This window comes from Vulpes vulpes, chromosome 1 (assembly GCF_048418805.1).
Source record: "Vulpes vulpes isolate BD-2025 chromosome 1, VulVul3, whole genome shotgun sequence".
NCBI classification, from domain to species: Eukaryota; Metazoa; Chordata; class Mammalia; order Carnivora; family Canidae; genus Vulpes; species Vulpes vulpes.
The window spans coordinates 133136665-133157685 of record NC_132780.1 but is presented as its reverse complement, the minus strand read 5'-3'; the positions used below and the strand labels follow the sequence as shown (position 1 = coordinate 133157685).

Here is a 21021-nt window from a genome sequence, read left to right as displayed (position 1 = left end):
TTTTTTATTAGAGACACATACACACAGAGAGACAGAGACACAGGCAGAGGGAGAAGCAGGCTCCATGCAGGGAGCCCGACGTGGGACTCGATTTGGTCTCCAGGTTCATGGCCCAGGCTGAAGGCGGGGCTAAACCGCTACGGCACCGGGGCTGCCGTATTTTATTTTTTTAAAGCAAGCTTTTGTTGTAAGAAATCAAGTCCGTTAATAAAAAGGGATAGGAGAGTACAGTGGACACTTCTTTTCGTCCCCACCCCCCAAAGCACAGTGATCGTTGGAGGGGACAGTGGTCCTCACGTCACTCCAGGGGCAAGAGACCGACTCGGAACCGAGACAGGCCCGGGACGCAGCCCGGAGTCCGGGGGGCCAGCCTGCAGGTCCAGGTGAGCCCAGCCCAGGAATCCAGTGGAAGGGCCCACGCTGCCGCCCCGCCGCCACCAACCGGGACCGGCCCGGGGCTGGGTTTCCGCGGGCCTTGCTGGAAAGAAACCCCCCTCCCGGGTGCGCTGGTTTCTCGGGTTAGCTGAGCCGCGGCCTCTTCCCTCCCTGAGTGGTTGCAGGTGATCTTTCTCGCGGGGGCCCCGAGACACCAGGCAGGGCCCGGCCGCGGAGCCCACGGCGCCCCGGGCCTCAGGGGCTTCGCGACGACGCAGCACGAGCCCGGCCGCCTGGGTCCCAGGCCCCGGAGCGCGCGGCGGACCGCGGGGCGGCCACGTGACCCCGCCGGTTGCCCGGGAGACGGGCGGCGCTTTGTTCTCCAAGCCCGACTGTGCCACCCGGCGGCCCGGCGCGGCGGCGGGGGTGCGCGTGGGGTCGGCCCGGGGCCTCCGCGTCGCCGCGCGGCCCCTCCCGGCCGCCCGCCCCCCGCCGCCGCGCCGCGGGTGGTACGGTCCGGGCCTCGAGGCCGCGCAGCCGCCACGCCTACCCAGAGCTGGCGGCCGGCGGCCCGGGAGGAGGTGAGCGGCGCGGAGCCGGAGCGCCGAGGGCTCCCCCTGCCGCCGGAGCCGCAGCGGGCTCGAGGCGGGCGTCCCGGGCCAGGAGGGCCGCCCCCCGCGCCGCCCCGCGCCGCCCCGCGCCGCCCCGCCCGGCTCCCCTGGCCCGCTGACCCCCGAGCGGCCCCGGAGCCGCCCGCCTGCTCCTGCCGTGTGGCCAGGCCGGGCGCCCGGGCGGGGCTCCGCACCCCGGCGGCAGCTGGAGAGCCCCCTTCCCCGACGCCCACGGCGCGTCATTTCTCCCCAATCCAGATTCCATCCGCAACATGCCGGACGTCGAGGAGAAAATGCCCCTGACGGACCCAGGCGACGCAGAGTGCAGGTCCTGCAAGCCCGAGACCTCCGCCGCGACCCGGGAAGACCCGAGCGGCGTGGAGGACGCCCCCGCCTGTAGGTCCAGGGCGCCAGGTGTGGGGCCGGGCGGACGGGAGGGGCCTCGGGGCCCTGGGTCCGCCTCGGCCTCGGCCTCGGCCTGGGCCCGCCTCCGCTGTCCCCGCCCAGTGTCTGCTCCCGGGCCCCGGCCTCCCCGTTGGCCCGGGGGAAGAAGTGACCCAGGCGGGCTTACTTGAATCGGACAAGGTCTGGGGCCGAGTGCGTTCGCAGCCATCCTTGTCGTTTGAGTTTGCAGGTGGAACTTGAGGGTTTTTAGAGACCCCCGGTGGTCCCTGATGGGAATCACTGGGCGCTCCATGGACTCGCATACGACTGCTCCGGGCTCTAGTATTTCAGTGTCCCTACTGGGTCCCAGGTCTCTTCCATGCTTCCGTAGGCCTGACCTCCCCGGCACTCCTCCTGCATTCCTCTTACAGCGGTGTCTCTAGAGAACGTAAACAGGCCTCAGTCTGAAGACCTCTCCACATGCAGACTTGAACTCTTGAGGATTGAAAGGGGAGAAATTAGTTGGAGGTCCCGCTGCTAGGAGGTTGAAGGACACCTGTTTCTCTTGTAGCCACGTGGGGTCGCTGCTGGCTAACAAACTGGCCCCAAAGTGGCACATTGGGTGCCTGGGGATTTATTTAGATGTGAATGAACCTATTGTAGGGGTGAAAGCCAATTTTTGGGGAAATATGGTGTAAACAACTTAAGTTCTTAAGCGGCTGTTTAAATGAATCCATAGGCAAAACAGCCCTAAAATGAGTAACGAAATTCCCCCTTTAAATAAAAAGGAATTTGAAATTTTGTAGATGAGGTTGACTTGGTTCAGTTACTATATCGTGTTGAAAATTTCTTTGTCCTTGGGATATGGATTTTAGAAATCTACTTTAGTTGTATTTTACCTCTCATTTCTCTTTGGTCCCTCCCCTTCCCTGAATTTTTATAGAGTTGAATAGTGCCGTTCTCGTGAGCGGCCAAACCATCTTGTCACAGGAGGCTCTGGACTTTGACTTATAGTTGGAAACTGTTTCTGTGGATAATTTTTCCTTCAGTCCTTCAATAAGCTGCTATATCTCAGTTTCCCTTGGAAGATTTTCTTTTATTTCTGATTAGTGAAGTAATGGATTGTCTGTTTACATATTTGACTGTGTTTTGCCATTTTAGCTGAAACCAAAGGCTTCCAAGAGGCTTCAAAAACAAAGGGAACTTCAACTGTCCACTTGAGGTTCAGTTCATCTTTATATTTACCTAAGCAAGGGCTTAGTGGCTTTTTGGTAAATTTTCAATCACTTTTTACCCATACATTTTTATTTTAATTTCAAAATATTCAACTTTGTTGAAAAGTAAACTAATCAGTGAATGCCCACATTGTTAACATTCTGTGACATTGCACTCTCTCTCTACATATATGTATGAATTTCCTTTCTTTTTTTTTTTTTTAAAGATTTTATTTATTCATGAGAGATACACAGAGAGAGAGAGTCAGAGACAGAAGCAGGTTCCACACAGGAAGCCCGATGTGGGACTTGATTCCTGGACTCCGGGATCATGCCCTGAGCCAAAGGCAGACACTCAACCACTGAGCCACCCAGGCATCCCATAATTTTCCTCTCTTCTGAAAGTTGGAGTCATGGCTTCAAAAATGTGATCGTGTATCTCCTTAGAATAAAGGCATTCTCATGTAACCTCTTTTTAACAATAACTCTTTTTCCTTTTTTAAATCTTCTTACTTATGGACAATTTAAACATTTACAAAAGTAGACTAGCGTGAGGAACCATGTTTACTCATTACCCAGCTTCAACAATGATCAACTCCATGGTGCATCTTACTTCATCCATATCCTTTCCACATCTCAGAACCAGATACTCTTCTGTGGACAAATTATGAAGCGCTACTGAAAGAGAATGAGAAAATACAATTTACTCTGTGCAGCTTTGTTCCACATACCACGTGGTCCTTATAACTATGTTCTGCCTATTACATGAGAATGCCCTCAGCTGGGTCTTTACTAAGAACTTAGGGCAGTGGTTCCCAAATGCTAGTGCTGGTTTGTGACAAAATTCTTAGCAATATTTAGTGAAAGGAAATAAAGATGCTGTAATGAGTTTTTCCTAAAGCTAAATTGATTCAATGTAAAGGACTACTCTTTATTCTGACAACAGTCCCTTTCTGTTTGTGTGTGTGTGTGTGGGGGGGGGGTTTGTTTTTTTAGGCAGTTAAGTTCTTCTTTTATGAAATGATGGTATAGAGTGGATTTTTTATTTGCTTATGTGCTTGTCTCACTGTCCAAAGTTGGCAAGTTGTCGGTTGCTCAGAATCTTTTTGGAAATATTAGTAGCCTGTGAAATTCCAACACCTGGAACTGTTTTCTGAGACCAAGTGACACTGGTGCTGTTCAGTCCCATCTGTATGGAGAATTTAGCTTTCATCAGAGGCGGGACGAGGAAAGTAGAATCAGAATAACCCTAGAGAAATGCTTATTTTTGCAACTCACAAATTATTATTTCTTTGATGCCTTAATTATTATTTTACTTTTCAAGAGAAAAGCTTGTAATTAGTTTTTGTTATTTGTAAAAGAGATGCTCTGTCTTCCCTTACCACCACACAGCACTACTATGCATCCAGGCCAAGGACTGCTGGCTACTATGTGCTGGAGTACTCTAGGCCCAAAGTTCAGAAAATATAAATGACTAGAACAGTTGAATGAGTTTGTATAAGATCAGTTTGATGAATCTAAATTTGGGGCCTACTCAGAGGGAATCTCTGAATAAAATAGAAATTCAGAATGACTTGTGTCCACTGTAAGTTCTTTTTCTTTTTTTTACGGAGGTAAAATTGATGTTAACATTAGTTTCAGGTGTTCACCCAAAGTTCTTTCTGTCCCAGGTCTGATAGACACGGTTGACGATGTTTCTAAGCTGAGCAACAAGGTTGGAAAGAATCGTGGTTTGCACATGGAAGAAAAGGTTTCACCTCCAAGCAGGTACCGGCTCTTCTGATTTTCCCATTTTATTCATCCCGGCATAACTATTTAGCAATAATGGCTTTTGACCAGACTCGAAGCATTTTTATTTAATAATAGTCAGTCAAGAAAACTGGGGAGGGTGGGGGGATATGATGTTTGACTATAAAACTTAAAAGATCTCAACAACTTAAAAAGTAATATTTTTTAGTATTAGAGGGTCAAGAAGCAAATGTTATTTAATGAGCGAATAAGCCAAAGTAATTATTATTGGAATGTTCACTTTGCAGCCCCCATTAATAATAAAACATCAGTCTGATGGATTTCAGATCTTCTCTGATAGATGTGGAGGAAGTAGCCTGAGTAGCTAGCTATTGTGGCCATCAAGTTATCCCAAAACTTAGTGGCTGAAACGGTGTTCATTATCTCATGGTTTCTGTGGGTCAAAGATATGGGCCTCCTCAGCTCCTTGCCACACTCAGAGTGAGTGAGAGAATAAGGGTGTGAGGAGATGGTGCCCAAGACAGAACCCACAGTATTTTTGTTGCCTCATCTCAGAAGTGACATCCCATCACCTTGGCTACATTCTGTTTGCCAGAAGGTAGATGCTAAACCCAGCCCACAACTCCCAGAGATGAGACTATACACCAGCGTGAATACCAGGAATCCTAGATCTTTGGGATTATCCTGTTGGCTGCCTGCCTCATAGTTCCTTCCAGTTACTCTTTTAAGTGACCATAGATGAAGCAGGCACAGATAAAATGTGAATGTTCGAATAGCAGTGTTTTCATTTCTTTTCTTTCCGACTTCATAAGTCAGTTTAATTTATGAATCAGGATCAGGACTCTGTTGATAAATAATGCTCTCCCACCTCCATCAAGCTTTGCTTTGGTTCTTAGTTATATGAAGCTGTCACAAATAAGAACCATTTAGGAAGTATGAATTCAATGGCTGTGCTGGTTTATTGGTGGTTGAATGGGTAAATTCAGTGTCAGGTTTTAAAAACAGTTCTAATTTCCCACCCGTAGCTACATGAGGGCAGCTCGTGATCATTCGGATTCCTTGAATGCCTTTGTTATCTGGCAGCAGTTACTAAAGTGCTGTTCTCTACCACATTTCATTCCCCTCCTCTCCATGTCCTTGCCTGCTGCCAGCAGGTGTCCATACCAAGCACAGCTTCTGTGGGACCAGGTTTTCACCTAAACCCACATCCCCTAACGTCTCTGTCACTGCTTAGGTATGTTGTTGACGGCAGGAGAGAAGAGCAAAACTAAAACCGGGAGTGAAGGTCTGCTAAAGGGGTGCTAGTGAGGGAGTTGGGGGGGCAGGTAGAGGTGATGAGAGAGGGAGGAATGAACAGAGTAAATAGTACTAGTCAGAGCTGTGTTTGCACATAAGGTAATACAGAATTTAAATCAGGAAAGAGGTTGAAATAGAGTTTGACTCTTTTTTTTTTTTTTTGGCAATTGGCTCTCCTTTGTGCAAAGGACAGTGCACACTACAAAGGGAAATCCCACATTTGAGCATTCACTCATCAGGCATATATTGAGCACTTATGTGGTGGGCAAAATGCTGGGTGCTGGGGATGGATAGAGATATAGCTATAGATAGATAAGGGACTGTCACCGCTGTCAGGAAGCTTTTGTAGGGGGACAGTTGAATAACAGAAAAAAGACGATCAGTTCACTCATAGTTGTGTCTATAGAGTCTCATGAGAGTGCTCAATTGCTTAAGGAGGGTCAGAGAAGATCTGCCTAGAGAGGAAGACCTGAGTTGCTTATGAAGACTTGAGTTGATTTTAGAGGAGGAATAGATGCTGTCCAAATGGTCAACATGAGAAAGAATGCTCCTGGTAGAGGAAACTGTGTCAGAGGCAAGAATATGGTATGTTTTTTACAGGTACCTTGGTGTGGCTGAGCATGAAATGTGAGATAGGAGGAGATAAACCAGAGTGGGAGGCAGAGCAGTATCCAGAAGGGTCCTGTAAGTGGTTTTTGCTATGGCGAGGACTTTAAATGAGCGTGGCATCCTGATGAGAATCACACTTTAGAAGTCCTTGGTTTTAGAATGAATTGGTGGAGAACCGATTGAAAAGGGACAAGACTGAAAGCAGGGGGACCAGTGAATGGACTATGGCAGTAGTCCAGGTAAGAGATCATGAAGGAAGGGATGGATTCCGGAGGCATTTAAGAAGCACGATTTATGAAACTTGGAGATGGATTGGATAGACAGGATGAAGAGAAGAGTTGAGAACAAGTCTAGTACACTTTAGATCATTGGGCAGATTATAGTTGGTTACCTCTGATGAGTGAAAGTGGTGTGTTGGGAGAGGAACTTTGACTTTTTGTTTTATTCATCCTCATATTGCTTGTTTTTTGTTTCTTTCACAAGGAGCATGTGTTACTTTTTTTTTAAGGGGGATGTCTTTTTTTAAGGGGGATGTTTAATTCGAGAAAACCAGTAGCTACTTGGCAATGAATAGGTACAGACTTGTACTTTTCAAATGGTTCTTTTTCTTCTTACGACTCTCACCTGTAGACAAGAAACATTTAAATAAACTTTGAGAGGAAAATTCTTGTCATTTCTTTTTTTAAATTAATACACATTAAATGTTTAGTTTTTAAATTTTCTATTAACATATTTTCAATTTAGTTAACATATAGTGTATTATTAGTTTCAGAGGTAGAGTTCAGTGATTCATCAGTTGAGCATATAATACCCAATGCTCATTTCCTCAAGTGCTTGTCACCCAATTACCCCAATCCCCCACCCACCAGACACATTTTTAACAGTAGTTTTGTTTTACAGAAAAATCAGAAAGTACAGAGTTCCCACACACCCCTCCCTCTGCAGCACACAGATTCCCTCATTGTTTACGTCTTGCAGTAAGTCATTTATCATAGTTGGTGATCCTAGTATTAATACATTATTATTAACTCAAGTCCATAGTGTACATTAGAGTTCGTTTTTTGTATATTTTGTGGTTTTTTTTACAAATGTATAATGTTATGTATTCATCATTTTTGTATCCAAAACAGTGATTTCACTGTCCTAAAAATCTCCTGTACACCCTTTTCTTCCTGCCCCATGATTCCTCAGCAACCACTGATCTTTTTGCTGTTTCCATTGACTCCCAGATTGTCCTATAATTAGAATCTTACAGTATGTAGCCTTTTCAGGTTGGCTTCTTTCATTTAGCAGTATGCATTTAAGATTCTTTTGTGTCTTTTTGGGGCTTGATGGTTCATTTCTTTTTAATGCTGAATAATATCCCATTATCCAGATATACCACAGTTTATTTACCACTCACCTACAGGATGACATCTTGGTGGCTTCCAAGTTTTGGCAATTATGAATAAAACTGGTCTAAACCTCCCTGTGCAAGTTTTTGTGTGGACATAAGTTTTCACCTCATTTGCTCAAACAAAGGACAATTGCTAGACCATATGACAAGAGTATGTTTAATTTTCTAAGAAACTGCCAAACTGGGATGCCTGGGTGGCGCAGCGGTTGGGCACCTGCCTTAGGCTCAGGTCGTGATCCCGGGATCTAGGATTGAGTCCTGCATTGGGCTCCCTGCATGGAGCCTGCTTCTTCCTCTGCCTGTGTCTCTGCCTGTCTGTGTCTCTCATGAATGAATGAATGAATGAATGAACGAATAAATCTTTTAAAAAAAGAAAAGAAACGAAACTGCCAAACTGTCTTCCAGAGTGGCTGTACCATTTTGCATTTCCCCCAGCAATGAGTTAGAGTTCCTAGAGTTGCTCCATATCCTCACCAGCATTTTGGTGGTGTCAGTATTATGATTGGGGCAGTCTCATAGGCTTATATGGGTATGTCATTGTTATTTTAACTTGCAGTTCCCTGATGACAAGATGTTGAACATCTTTCATATGCTTATTTGCCATCTGTATGGATGACTTTGGTGAAGTGTCTGTTCAGAGCTTTCCCCATTTTAAAAATTGAGTTGTTTTCTTCTTGCTGAGTCTTAAGACTTAGTATTTTGGATACTGGTTCTTTTTTTTTTTTTTTTTTTTTTTAAAGATCTTACTTATTTACTCATGAAAGACAGAGAGAGAGAGGCAGAGACACAGGCAGAGGGAGAATCAGGCTCCATGCAGGGAGCCCGATGTGGGACTCGATCCTAGGTGTCCAGGATCAGGCCCTGGGCCGAAGGCGGCGCTAAACCGCTAAGCCACCCGGGCTGCCCAAGGATACTGTTTCTTTATCAGGTATGTGTTCTGCAAAGCTTGTGCTTTGTCTTTTCATCTCTTAACAGTGTCTGTCACAGAGCACAAGTTTTTAATTTTCAGTTTTCCAATTTTTTCTTGTTCATCATGCTTTCGGTGTTTTATTTTATTTTTTTAAGATTCTATTTATTCATGAGAAACACAGAGAGGCAGAGACATAGGCAGAGGGAGAAGCAGGCAAGGAGCCCGATGTGGGACTCCATCCCCTGGCCCGGGATCACACCCTGAGCTGAAGGCAAGCGCTCAACCGCTGAGCCACCCAGGCATCCCTTGGTGTTGTATCTAAAACGTCACTGCCAAACCCAAGGTCACCTACTTTTCTCCTGTGTTGTCATCTACATTTTACATTTAGGTCTGGGATCTATCAGTGGAAGCTATAAGATACATTTTTTTTGTTTGTGGAGATCCACTTGTTCTAGCACCACATGTTGAAGAGACTATCCTTTCTAAATTGAATTGCCTTTTGCTTCTATTTATTTTTTATTTTATTAAAAAATTTTATTTGTTCATGAGAGACACAGAGAGAGAGCAGAGACACAGAGGGAGAAGCAAGCTCCCTGCAGGGAACCCGATGCGGAACTCGATCTCAGGACCCGGGATCATTCCTTGAGCTTAAGGCAGATGCTCAACTGCCTGAGCCACCCAGGCATCACTATTTTTTTTTTAAAGGAGAAGAGATAACATCTTTCTGGCCTCCATCACTGGTTACCTGGTAGTGCCACTGTGATTGGGAATACAGGAGGTTTGGAAGGGGAAGATACTGAATTGAGTTTTAGACCTGCTGATTTGGAAGTACCTGTGGATATTTCAGTATTAGCAAGGAAGGAGAATCCTTTTCTCGATTTTAGGACTATAAGAGAATAAAAGATCCTTTAGTTTCTTGCTGTATGTATGCATAAATGGAAACTAAGTCATGTATTATCTAGGCTAGTTGCAAAGTCGGTACTAAAGCTGGCCTGACCTCTCTTGAGGGTTCTTCCTGCTGCAGAGGGAGGGCTGCTTGGAATCATGAGAAGCCCTCTTGAGAGCTTTCACTAATGTGCTTGGCATCCAGGTCTGACCCCAGATTGTTCAACTTTGCTGCGGCCCAAACATAGTTCCTGGCCTTTTCCTGTCAGTGTGATTGTCTTTGTCATATCAAATATGTTTATTTGGGTCTTGGGAGAGAATGACCTTATAACAGTTTTTAGAGAAAGTAATTTGCTCATTTAACCCTCTTTACAGTTTGGAAGATAAGATCAAGGAGACCATGCACAATGCCTTTTGGAACCATCTCAAAGAGCAATTGTCAGCTACTCCCCCAGACTTCAGCTGTGCTCTTGAACTTCTGAAAGAAATTAAAGAGGTGAGTGACCAATCTTCCATCTGTAGATGTAAATTTCCTACACATCCCCAAGGTATTGGGTGGCAGTGGCTAACAGATCTGACCTGAACACAGTCCAGGACTCAGTCAGAGTCTCATCAGTAGACAGAAATCACACAGTAGTTTCAACATAAAAATGATTATAACATGGAATCAAAGAAACAAGAGCTTTGAGCTAATAAAAAGCAAAGAAAACTCTAAAGTGTGCTAAAATATCAGAGAGGAGGAAGATACACCCTACCCTTAGGGCTGCAATAGAACACTCACAGCAGTGTTTGGGAGGGCGTGGCTGTGTCGCTTCTGCCCATCCTGTGCTGCAGGATCTGGTGCTGGGACAGCTGCCTGTGCAGGCGGAGCCTGGCACTGGACAAGTAGCCACTTGCCTGCAGGAGCTGAGCACTGGTGAAGGTGCTCAGGCTGCAGGAGCTAGCCACAGGCAAAGCCACACACCCATTTTGCAGAACGCCAAGTGAGTATTGCAGAACCGTGAAGAGAAGCTCTTGCCTCTTCCAATGTCTTTGTAGTATGTGGTGGGCACACCCTAGGGTGACCCCCCAGTGATCCACACCTTTGTATATAGTCCGCTCTCCTTGAGTGTGGATGAGATCTATAATTTGCTTCTAACCAGTATGCAAGGGTGCTGAGATGCTGCTCCTAGAAATACATTTTGCTAGGTGAGACTCCATCTTAGCTGACTGGAGGAACTCTCTTGCTGGCCTTGAAGAAGTGGATGGGTGTATAGTGAACTGCCTCTGGAGAGGGTCATGGGGCAGGGAAATGTACGGCCTGTAGGATCTGACAGCAGCATCCATCCAGCAAGTCTGCTGTAACGAATTGTGCCATTTGAATGAGCTTGGTAGCAGAGTCCTACCCAGTCAAGCTTCCCAGTGAGAATGTACCCCAGCCAACACCTTGACAACACCTTGCGGGATGCAGGACAGAGGGCCAAGTTAAACTGCCTGGGCTCCTGCCCCACAGAAATTGTGAAATAAATGTATGTGCTGTGGTAAACCTCTCCGTTTATTTTATTTTATTTTTTTATTTTATTTTATTATTTATTTTATTTTATTTTATTTTTTATTTTATTTATCTTTTAACCTCTCCGTTTATAGTAATTTGTTATACAGACCAGAAAACTACTAGTGCCCTCTACAGATGAAACTTAACCATTGTGCCACCTGGTAAAGAAAAAATATTGCAAGGACTTACTTCATTTTCTCAGAGCAGAGAAATGAATGATGAATTTGGAATTGAGAGACAGTTGATAACTGTCACATTCCCCTCTGCTGGCTGCTCAGCTTCTGTATGCACCTGTCCACACACATTTCAGTTTATGAAAAGATCTCTATTTCTGCCTGCTAAGATGCAGTTGTCTTTCCAGACATTTCCTCATTTTCATTCTTTCCAGAAAATGAGGAGACTCACGGTCCCAACAGTTGCTGTGTCTTTTGTTATCAAATTCAGAGTGCCACCAAATATTCTGTTACTTAAAGTCTAAATTGTACAGTTAGCTTACAACAACCAATCTGTAAAATAATAGTGGGAAGAGGAGGAGAGAAGAAAGTGGTTAATGTGTACAGATAAACCTGTGCCTGTGACAGGCAAAGAGAAAACTTGTAGTCGTCATTTCTGTAATTGGTCACAAGTCTATGGTGGATATCCATGGCTTCCTTCTACTTTTTATTCCATATTTCCCTTGCCCTCAGCCCAAGCCTTAGCTGGGTTGGATGTCTTTATATGGTGAAGTGACCCAAACCTTCACTGCCAAAGAGTCTGAGTCCTTAAGCGTTTTGCTGTTGTTTGTTTGCTGTGGTTTTCCATTAACTTTTGTTACTGGATGTGAAAGCACTGAAAGGAACCTAAGAGAATCATCTTGCCTTCATTGTGTAGCATCAACCTGGTTTCTCCTTCATACTCAGGATCATGTTTTTTAAAAAGATTTTATTGATTTATTCATGAGAGACACAGAGAGAGAACCAGAGACACAGGCAGAGGGAGAAGCAGAGCTCCATGCAGGGAGCCCAATGTGAGACTTGATCCCGGGAGCCCTGAGCCAAAGGCAGAAACCCAACCGCCAAGCCACCCAGGTGTCCCCATACTCAGGATCATTTACTCTCACCTGTAGAATAATCCCTTTTTCACCATATTGGTTCAGTGGTATAAGGAGAACAGAATGACCATATGCAGTCTCATCTTCTAATTCACTGGGACCAGTGCAAGCATTCCTCCCAAATCAGCAAGATGGGCAACAAAAAATTCTGCAGAGAGGTTATTAAGTATAATAGTAAAAGGAACCAGTCCTCTTTCCACCCCTAGATTCCTAGGACTCTGTTTTCTGGCTTTGGGAAACTGTACCATGGAATGGCCTTTGATTCAAAGAATATATTGCATCTTATAAGACAGAACCTCTTCTTTTCAAGATATTGTCCCTCAACTCATGCTGTAATAGAGTCTTCAATAAGCCATTCCGCTTTTCAGTTAAGGCCTGTTGATTCAAGGGGTATGAACCCATTGCTGTATTTCCTGTGTTATAAAGTGCTCTGTGATCAGGGGCAATGGTATGGGGCATGCCGGGACGGTGGGTCAGTCTGTAAGTACACAGATGTTGGTGCTGATAGAAGCATTGCAGAGAGAGAAGACAAATCCATATCCAAAATATATATCTGTTACAGTGAGGGTGACTGCTGCCTCCACAGAAGTCATCTGCCACTAGGTGGCTGGCTCATCCTTCCTGGGGAATGGCTTAGTCATTTGTGTTTTTTAGGATTTTTTAAATTGTAAACATACATAAAATTTTTACCATTTTAATTATTATTTTCTTTTTAAAGTAGGCTCCATGACCAACGTGGGGATTGAACTCATGACCCTGAGATCAAGAGCTTTAGGCTCTACCAATTGAGCTAGCCAGGCACCCCACCATTTTAATTATTTCTCAGTGTTAAAATTCAGTGGCATTAAGTACATTCACAATGTTTTGTGACCATCATACTATCATTTCCAGAACGTTCTTACCTTCCCAAGCAGAAACTGTACCCATTAACAGTAACTCTTCATTCTCTTCTTCCTCCGGAGTCTGGTATCCTCCATTATACTTTTGTGTCTGTGTGCTTGACTACCCTAGGTACCTCCTATGAGGGGAATTGTATGATATTTGTCCTTTCGTATATGGCAGATTTCACTTTAGTATAATGTTTTCAAGGTTCATCCCTGTTGTCAGCATGGGTCGGAATTTCATTCCTCTTTATGACTCCGTAAAATTCCATTGTATGGAGATATTCTGTGTTTTGTTTACCCATTTATCTGTTGATGGATGTTTGTGTCGTTTTCACATTTTTGCTATTGTGAGTAATACTGCTATGAATATTTGTGTGCAAGTTTTTGTTTGAACGCCTGTTTTCTGCTCTTTTGGGTATATACCAAGGGGTGCCATTGCTGAATTTGAGAAACTACAGTGGCTGCGCCGCTTTACATTCCTGCCAGCAAGGTATAAGGGTTCCAGTTTTTCCCACGTTTTCCCCAATGCTTTTTTTCTCTTATCATTATAGCCATCTTAGTGGCTATGAAGTGGAATCTCACTGTGGTTTAGGTCTGCACTTCCCTGATGGGTGGTTAATGGTGTTGAGCATATTTCCCTGTGCTTATTGCCCAAGGTCTGCCATCTTTGGAGAAAGGTTGACTCAAGCCCTTTGTCAACCTTTTTTTTTTTTTTTAAGATTTTATTTATTTATTCATGAGAGACACAGAGAGAGAGAGGCAGAGACACAGAGAGGGAGAAGCAGGCTCCACGCAGGGAGCCCAATGTGGGACTCGATCCAGGTCTCCAGGATCACGCCCTGAGCCAAAGGCAGTGCTAAACCACTGAGCCACCCAGGGATCCGCCCCCCACCCCCTTGTCCATTTTTAAATGACGTTGTTTGTCTTTTGTTGAGTTGTAAGAGTTCTTTATATATTCTATTCAAGGAGAGTAGCCCCTTATTAGGTAAGTGATTTGCAAATATAGTCTCCCATTCTGTGGGTAGTCTTTTCACTCTCTTGATACTTTCTTGTGCACAAAAGTTTTATTTCTGATGAAGCCCATTTGATCTAGCCCGTTCCTTCTGCCTTTGGTGTCCTGTCTTACCAGATCCAAGATTATGAAGATTTATCCCTTTATTTTCTTTGAAGAGTTTTAGAATTTTAGCTCCTCTGTTTAGATCTTTGATCCATTTTGAGCTATTTTTTTAAAATAAGATGTTAGATAAGGGTCCAACTTCAACTTTTTTTTTTTAAGATTTTATTTATTCATTCATTCATGAAAGACACAGAGAGAGGCAGAGACACAGAGAGGGAGAAGCAGGCTCCACGCAGGGAGCCCAATGTAGGACTCGATCCCGGGTCTCCAGGATCTCGCCCTGGCCCAAAGGCGGGTGCTAAACTGCTGAACCACCCACGGATCCCCCAACTTCAACTTTTAAAAAAATATTAATTTACTTATTTTAGAGAGTAGGGAAGGGGCAGAAGGAGGGAGAGGAGAAAAGTCTTAAGCAGACTCCATGCTTAGCACAGAGCCCAATGCAAGGCTTGATCTCATGACCCAGAGATCACAACCTGAGTTGAAGCCAAGAATGAGACACGCAGCTGACCCACCCGACTTCATTCTTTTGCATGGATAACTACCCAGTTTATTCACCATTTGTTGAAGAAACTGTCCTTTTTTCCATTGAATGGTCTTGGCATTGTTTAAAAATATTTGACCATATCTCCAGGTTTTATTTCTGGGCTTCCTATTCTGTTCTTCTTTTCTGTAGATCTGTCCTATTCCAGTATATGCTTCGTCACCTTTGGGCCATTTCATCTGGTGATAGATTGCTGTGGGCCGGGCCTAATCTTATGGTTAGGTAGGCTGGACAACACATAGTTCCTCATGGAAAGCTCAGGCCACGTGGCCATCCATGTCGTATGTGAGGTGTTTACTTCTACAGAAGCCCAGGAGCAAGCCAGAAACTATTTCTCAAAAGGCAAACCATGATTGGCAGAAAAAGCCATAGATTTGCTCTAAAATCCTAAAGGTCTTGTTGTGATGCTCTCTTTGGAACCTGCCAGAGGCTGTATTACAGCAACCTTACTTGCCGCAGACACTGTAAGTATCATTGAACCTGCTGGATTATAAAGCCCAAATGGCAGACCCTACTTTTGCTCTGGTTCCCACTTGAAACCGGAAACCCTTTGAGTGACTCTAAATGAGTGCCACAGGAGTAAACTCAAAGGTGGCCTATGTTGCCTCAAAAACCCAGAAAGGCCTGCAAGTATTGTGCCTCTTCTTTCATGGTAGGTGGTCTGAGGTACAGCAAGTTGACTCAGCTTGGAGGGGGATAGCTTGACAAGGTGCAGACCACTGAAGCTCTGGCACCTTCACTGAGGTGAGAGGCTGCTGACATTTTGTGGGGATTATCTGCCATCCTGTAATTTGCACGTTTCCCTAAGGCATCTAAGGTACTTGCTACTCGTGCTACTCATGCTCATCAGATCCAGTGGATATATGGCCTTTGAGTCAGGCCTCACCCGTGGTATGATATGATTTTGTATCAGTCAGGGTCCGATCAGGAGAAGGAACCCACACTTTGCTTCTGAGTGAAGCAAAGCTGCAGCAGCATAGGTGGTGCCACAGAGGAGCTCACCAGAGCCGGGCAGGAGGACCTCTCCCTTGGGCAGTTTCTCTTTAGCACCCTCTATTAACAAAACTTAACCTCATGCCAGCCAGCAAGGGAAAAACAGATGAAGGGCTTGGCTCTGTTACCATTGTGTAGGCCCTGAAGAAGGGTGGAGTTGGCACAGAGGGCCTTCGACTGCTAACCGGTGAGCTTCACCATTTTAAATAGTGCGGAGAAACTTGTATTTAAGATGAAGTGAAACAGCTGGGAATCCTGCTCTGACCACACAGTAGTCCATTCAATTAAAAACAACTGGTAACTGGACCACACCACTGCATCCCCCGGCACGATGTTACTGAGGCACAGAAATGAATAAGAGAGTCTCTCTTCACAGGGAGCTTATGTTTTGGAGTTAAAAGGCTATTTCCAATGCCTCTTTACTAGTCCTTGGCCTATTCATCCTTGCCATTTGAAGTAAAATAATCTTAAAAAATGCCTGCTTTGGGGCATGTGGGTGGCTCAGTCAGGTAGGCATGTGACTCTTGCTTTCAGCTCAAGTTATGATCTCAGGTCATAAGATCAAGCCCCACACTCTGCAAAGTCTGCTTGAGATTCTCACTCTCTCTCTCTCTCTCTGCTCCCCCTTCCCCTAAGCACTTGCTCTCTCAAACAAATAAATAATAAAGCAAACCCACCTTTTAAAATTAAGAGCACCTCATCACCATGTGATATGTGTATTTTATATTTGTTGTACTTTGCATTTCTTTTTTCCACATTCCTTGATTTTAGTTATCTCTTCATCTCATTCTGCCTAGAAAATGTTGCACTGTGGTTGTACTGACCTAAAGCCCTGAACTATCATTGGCCTCTCAACAAAGATAAATAATATTCTCGGGAAAATTTAGTGACCCTACTTCTCGGTTCCTAAGAGACAGGCTGATGCCTTTGGCTAAAGGGGTTGTGCCTTAGAGAAGGTTTGGGGCTCCACACAGAGTGCAACTCCCTCTGACTTTCTTTCTTGGGCAGATCTTGCTTTCACTGCTGTTACCACGCCAGAGCCGCCTAAGAAGTGAGATTGAAGAAGCACTAGATACAGAGCTCCTCAATCAGAAAGCAGAACATGGAGCCCTGAATGTCCCTCATCTCTCTAAGTACATTCTCAACATGATGACTTTGCTGTGCGCACCAGTTCGAGACGAAGCAGTACAGAATCTAGAGAACATTACGGACCCTGTTCAGTTACTGAGGTGTGAAACTTGGCTGCTGTCCTTGGAAACCTGCCTCAGCCCCTGGGCCAGGAAAAGCAGGGCCAGACACTCAATTACAACCCCTGTCTTGGCTGGCTCTTCCCTCCTGAAGACCTGAGCATTGTTCTCTTTGCTCTTCACTGACCTGTTAGCTTCTTTTTTTGTCCCAAAGATGGCCTTAGGTTGGTCGGGCCTCCTACATCATATCATAAAACGTTAGAGTATGTGATCCTTCCAAGGTATTCAAATACCCTGTCCCCACATTTTCTCATTGCAGTTTATACAGCATGAGGGGACAGGGATGGGAGGCTATCCCTACTTAATAGCTGTAGAAACCAAGACCCAGAAAATTAGAAGAAGGGTGGGGGGACAAGCGATTGGCCTAGAAATTGCTTCAGATACAGCATCACCTATAATCCCTCTTTCCAGACAGATTAATTAGCATGCCGGTGTGTTTCCTTTCTCTGACGCTACCTTTTAAAAAAGACAATAGAACGATCCTGTGGAAAGAGCTAGCCTGGAGGCTTCAAGTTCCAGAGACTTCTCTGTTCCTTGCTCTGCCATCACTTACTCTGGGGCCTTGGGTCCACAGCACCATCTTTTGTAAATTTAGGAGATGGGACTAATTTTCAAGCCCCTTCTAACTCTGGAATACAGTGATTTAATGACACTTCCCTCTTGCTGGATTTCCTTTCATGGTATATTTTATTTTCTTTTATGTCAGAGGGATCTTCCAGGTTCTGGGGCTGATGAAAATGGACATGGTGAACTACACTATCCAGAGCCTTCAGCCTCACCTGCAGGAACATTCCATCCAGCACGAACGGGCTACGTTCCAGGAACTCCTCAATAAACAGCCAAGTATGTAAATAACTTGAGGGCAGAAGTGAGAAGATGTGATCTTGTTTGGATCTGGCTTCTGTGATGTTAGAGAATACTCTGTCTCTTGGGAACAGAAAGTTTCTTCCTCAGGTGGGGTTGGGGTGGGGGAGACGGAAGAGTTGTCTAAAACAAACCACTCCGCCTTCCCCCCAACCAAAGCATTTATTTATTGACCAGGAGCAGATCTTGAAAAGAACGTTAGTCTTGAAGCTTTAGGAACGTGGATGCTGAAGATGCCTGCCCACCCTCTTCCTACCCTAGGTCTCCTAGATCACACCACCAAGTGGCTGACCCAAGCAGCAGCAGACCTCACCATGCCACTCCCGACTTGCCCCGACACTTTGGACTCCACCAGTATGGCCTCCTCCTCCCCGAACGAGGCAGTCAGCAGCCCAGAGCCCCTTAGCCCTACAATGGTGCTATCGCAGGGTTTCCTGAACCTCCTTCTCTGGGACCCGGAAAATGAAGAGTTCCCTGAGGTAGGCCTGTGGAGGGCATCACCTGACAGTGTACTCGGCACTCCTCATGACCCTCCCCTCCTGACGGCCTCTTCTTCCTGGCTTCCCCAGACGCTGCTGATGGACAGGACCCGGCTGCAGGAGCTGGAGTCCCAGTTGCACCAGTTGACCATCCTGGCCTCAGTTCTGCTAGTGGCCAGTAGTTTCTCAGGCAGTGTTTTGTTTGGCTCACCTCAGTTTGTGGATAAGCTGAAACATATAACCAAAGACCTGATGGAGGAGTTTAAGTCCAGGTGAGATGCATGGATTTTTTTTTTTTTCTTTTAGAGGAGATGACAGTATGTGGTGTGAAGACAGAGGTAGGTACTAAATGATTGCTTACATTCCACCGCAGGTCACAGAGACTTGCACCATCTACAGAGATTGTTGAGGTCCTTCCGTGACAGTCTTGAGACTTGTGACAAAGGAAAATAAAGCTTTCTTCCAAAGAGGGTAGCATGGAAGACAGTTTAGTACAAAATGAGTCATGATCTTGTTTGCCACAAAGCAGTCATTATCTCCTTGAGTGGATGGTGGTGGCCTGGTCTTAGGTGTATCCAGGAAGTGGAAAGCCAGTCAGCAATGTTGATTGAACATCCACTGGGTGGAGGGTGTCACGCCAAAGGAAAAAAGGAATTGGAAGGCCAGAGTGGTCACTGTCATTGGTGACAGTAGGACCAATGACCATGGAAAATGTCCAAGAAAGTCTTAAAAATGTATATATACACATATATAAATAAATTCCACAGGGCTAAAGAATTGAGTGGATACCAAACTCTTACCCAGAGTTGATTTTATAATTTATCTTGTTTTCTAAGAAGTAGAACATGGTATCATATATAGAGAGTAGTCAGGATCTGGAGCATAGCAGTGAGGATGGTGAACCTACCCACTTATAGGGACTGGGGTGAGGGCAGGGAGATGACTGAGAGTCTCCCTCAAATGGGCCCAGCTTTTGGCATGGAGCTTCCCCGGCTCTGTGGCTCTGGGTCTGTGGCATTGCCATCTGCTGGGTCCCAGCTTACTCTCCTTCATGGTCTAGGCCTGAGGAGGCTCTGCAGACTGTGAGTGAACAGGTGTCTCAGGAAATCCATCAAAGCCTCAAGAACATGGGCCTTGCTGCTCTGAGCGGTGACAACGCAGCATCTCTGATAGGACAGCTCCAGAACATTGCCAAGAAGGAAAATTGTGTCCGCAGTGTCATTGGTGAGCGTGACCATGGCAGTGGTGAGAGTGTTTTGGGGAGAGGTAGATCCCATCCCTGGAAGTCAGTTACTGAACCATTTAATGATAGAAAGCATGATTACTAGTCAAGTCACTTGTTTAGGCTTTAGTTTTTTCAAAATGCTGGGTTGAAAATATATTTCTTTCAGTTTATTTTTTTTAAAGATTTATTTATTAGTGAGACACAGAGAGAGAGAGAAAGAGAGAGGCAGAGACACAGGTAGAGGGAGAAGCAGGCTCCATGCAGGGAGCCCGACGTGGGACTCGATCTGGGGTCTCCAGGATCATGCCCTGGACTGAAGGCAGCGCTAAACCGCTGAGCCACCAGGGCTGCCCTATTTCTTTCAGTTTAAAGACTGATTCTAGTTCTAAGGAATGTTTGCACCCAGGATTCATGACTTCTGGGTATGACATCCTGTTCAACCAACCTGGTTAAGTCATCCCTGGCCTTCTGGGTCATTTTCTGATTAGTCCAAGACATGACATAGCCCTCACCTACCAGCAACAAGAAACTGATGCTGAATCAGCTAGAGGACATGTTCCTGCAGCAAGGACTCATCCCTGTTGGAATGGACGGCATGAACCTGACCTTGCTCTTAACCTCAGCCATCCAAAGCATCAGTCTAAGATCCTTCATGTTAGATACTCACTCAAGATCTACTGGTGGAGGCTTAAGTCATCTTTTGACTAGTCACGAATTTACTAGCCCACTAGTCTGTGACCTTTGCTTTGTCCTTGGGAGCTAGATAGCATCCCCCTTCTGGAGCAACACAAATTTCCTTATCTCCAGGTGAGTGGGTAGGCTAGTGAATATCTTGGTTAACTTAGAACTTGAGTGAGTGGAGTGTTGAGGCAGTGTTGTTTCCTGAAAGTTGTTTGCTCACTGTCTTATCCTGCTCATAGATCAGCGGATCCACCTGTTTCTCAAATGCTGTTTGGTCCTCGGTGTGCAGAGATCTCTCTTAGACCTCCCTGGAGGCCTCACTGTCATCGAAGCAGAACTGGCGGAACTAGGCCAAAAGTTTGTCAGCCTAACGCATCACAATCAGAAAGTATTTGGCCCCTACTACACAGAGATCCTAAAAACCCTAATCCCTCCAGCCCAGGCTCTGGACACAGAGGTGGAGTCCGTCTGAATGCACCAGCTCACAGCCCTGGCCCCTGGATCCCAGGAGAGAAGCTCATCGTTCTCCGGGGTGGCTGACCAGTGACCGTCAGAGCAGGAAGCCCTCCTCTCTCCTGCAGCTGGCACACCAGGGCTGTAGCAAGCAGCATGTAAATACCCGCTGGCCCAAACTCACTAATAAACTTCTGAACCCCAGGCAAACCTCCACTCCTCCTGTGCTGTGGCTGTGTCTGGGCCCTGGGCCCTGAGCCCCCGACTAGCCAAGAAGCCAGAAGACCCCCAGTCTTCCTCCACAGGCTGGGCACTCCCTCTGGCATGTGGAGCTGAGAAGCTGAGACACCCAGGCCCTAGTGTTCTTAAGGGTAAAACATTTATCTCAGGGCTCTGAGAAGCCTGTAGAGGTATCCAAAGTGTGAGTATAAGGGCTTCTCTGAAAGCCAGAAATTGATTTTGTCCAGTTCAGCTCAGGATT

General features: G+C 45.6%; 1 protein-coding gene across 1 annotated transcript; it reads left to right on the top strand.

Moving 5' to 3' along the window:
• The first annotated feature begins 933 nt into the window (after positions 1–933).
• On the top strand, positions 934–20756 carry TCP11 (t-complex 11). Its single transcript, XM_072730630.1, has 10 exons — positions 934–956; positions 1245–1382; positions 4255–4351; positions 9805–9925; positions 16600–16820; positions 17545–17681; positions 17964–18181; positions 18272–18453; positions 19242–19405; positions 20327–20756. Exons 2-10 carry the CDS (start codon positions 1259–1261, stop codon positions 20557–20559), a joined length of 1497 nt encoding a protein of 498 aa, XP_072586731.1. The 5' UTR covers positions 934–956; positions 1245–1258; the 3' UTR covers positions 20560–20756.
• Positions 20757–21021: the final 265 nt, after the last annotated feature.

Coding starts and splice junctions, on each gene's coding strand:
- TCP11 (XM_072730630.1), top strand. CDS start 1,259: ATGCCGGACGTCGAGGAGAAAATGCCCCTGACGGACCCAGGCGACGCA. Junction 9,926..16,599: donor TTCTGAAAGAAATTAAAGAG/GTGAGTGACCAA, acceptor TTTCTTGGGCAG/ATCTTGCTTTCACTGCTGTT. Junction 18,182..18,271: donor AAAATGAAGAGTTCCCTGAG/GTAGGCCTGTGG, acceptor TGGCTTCCCCAG/ACGCTGCTGATGGACAGGAC.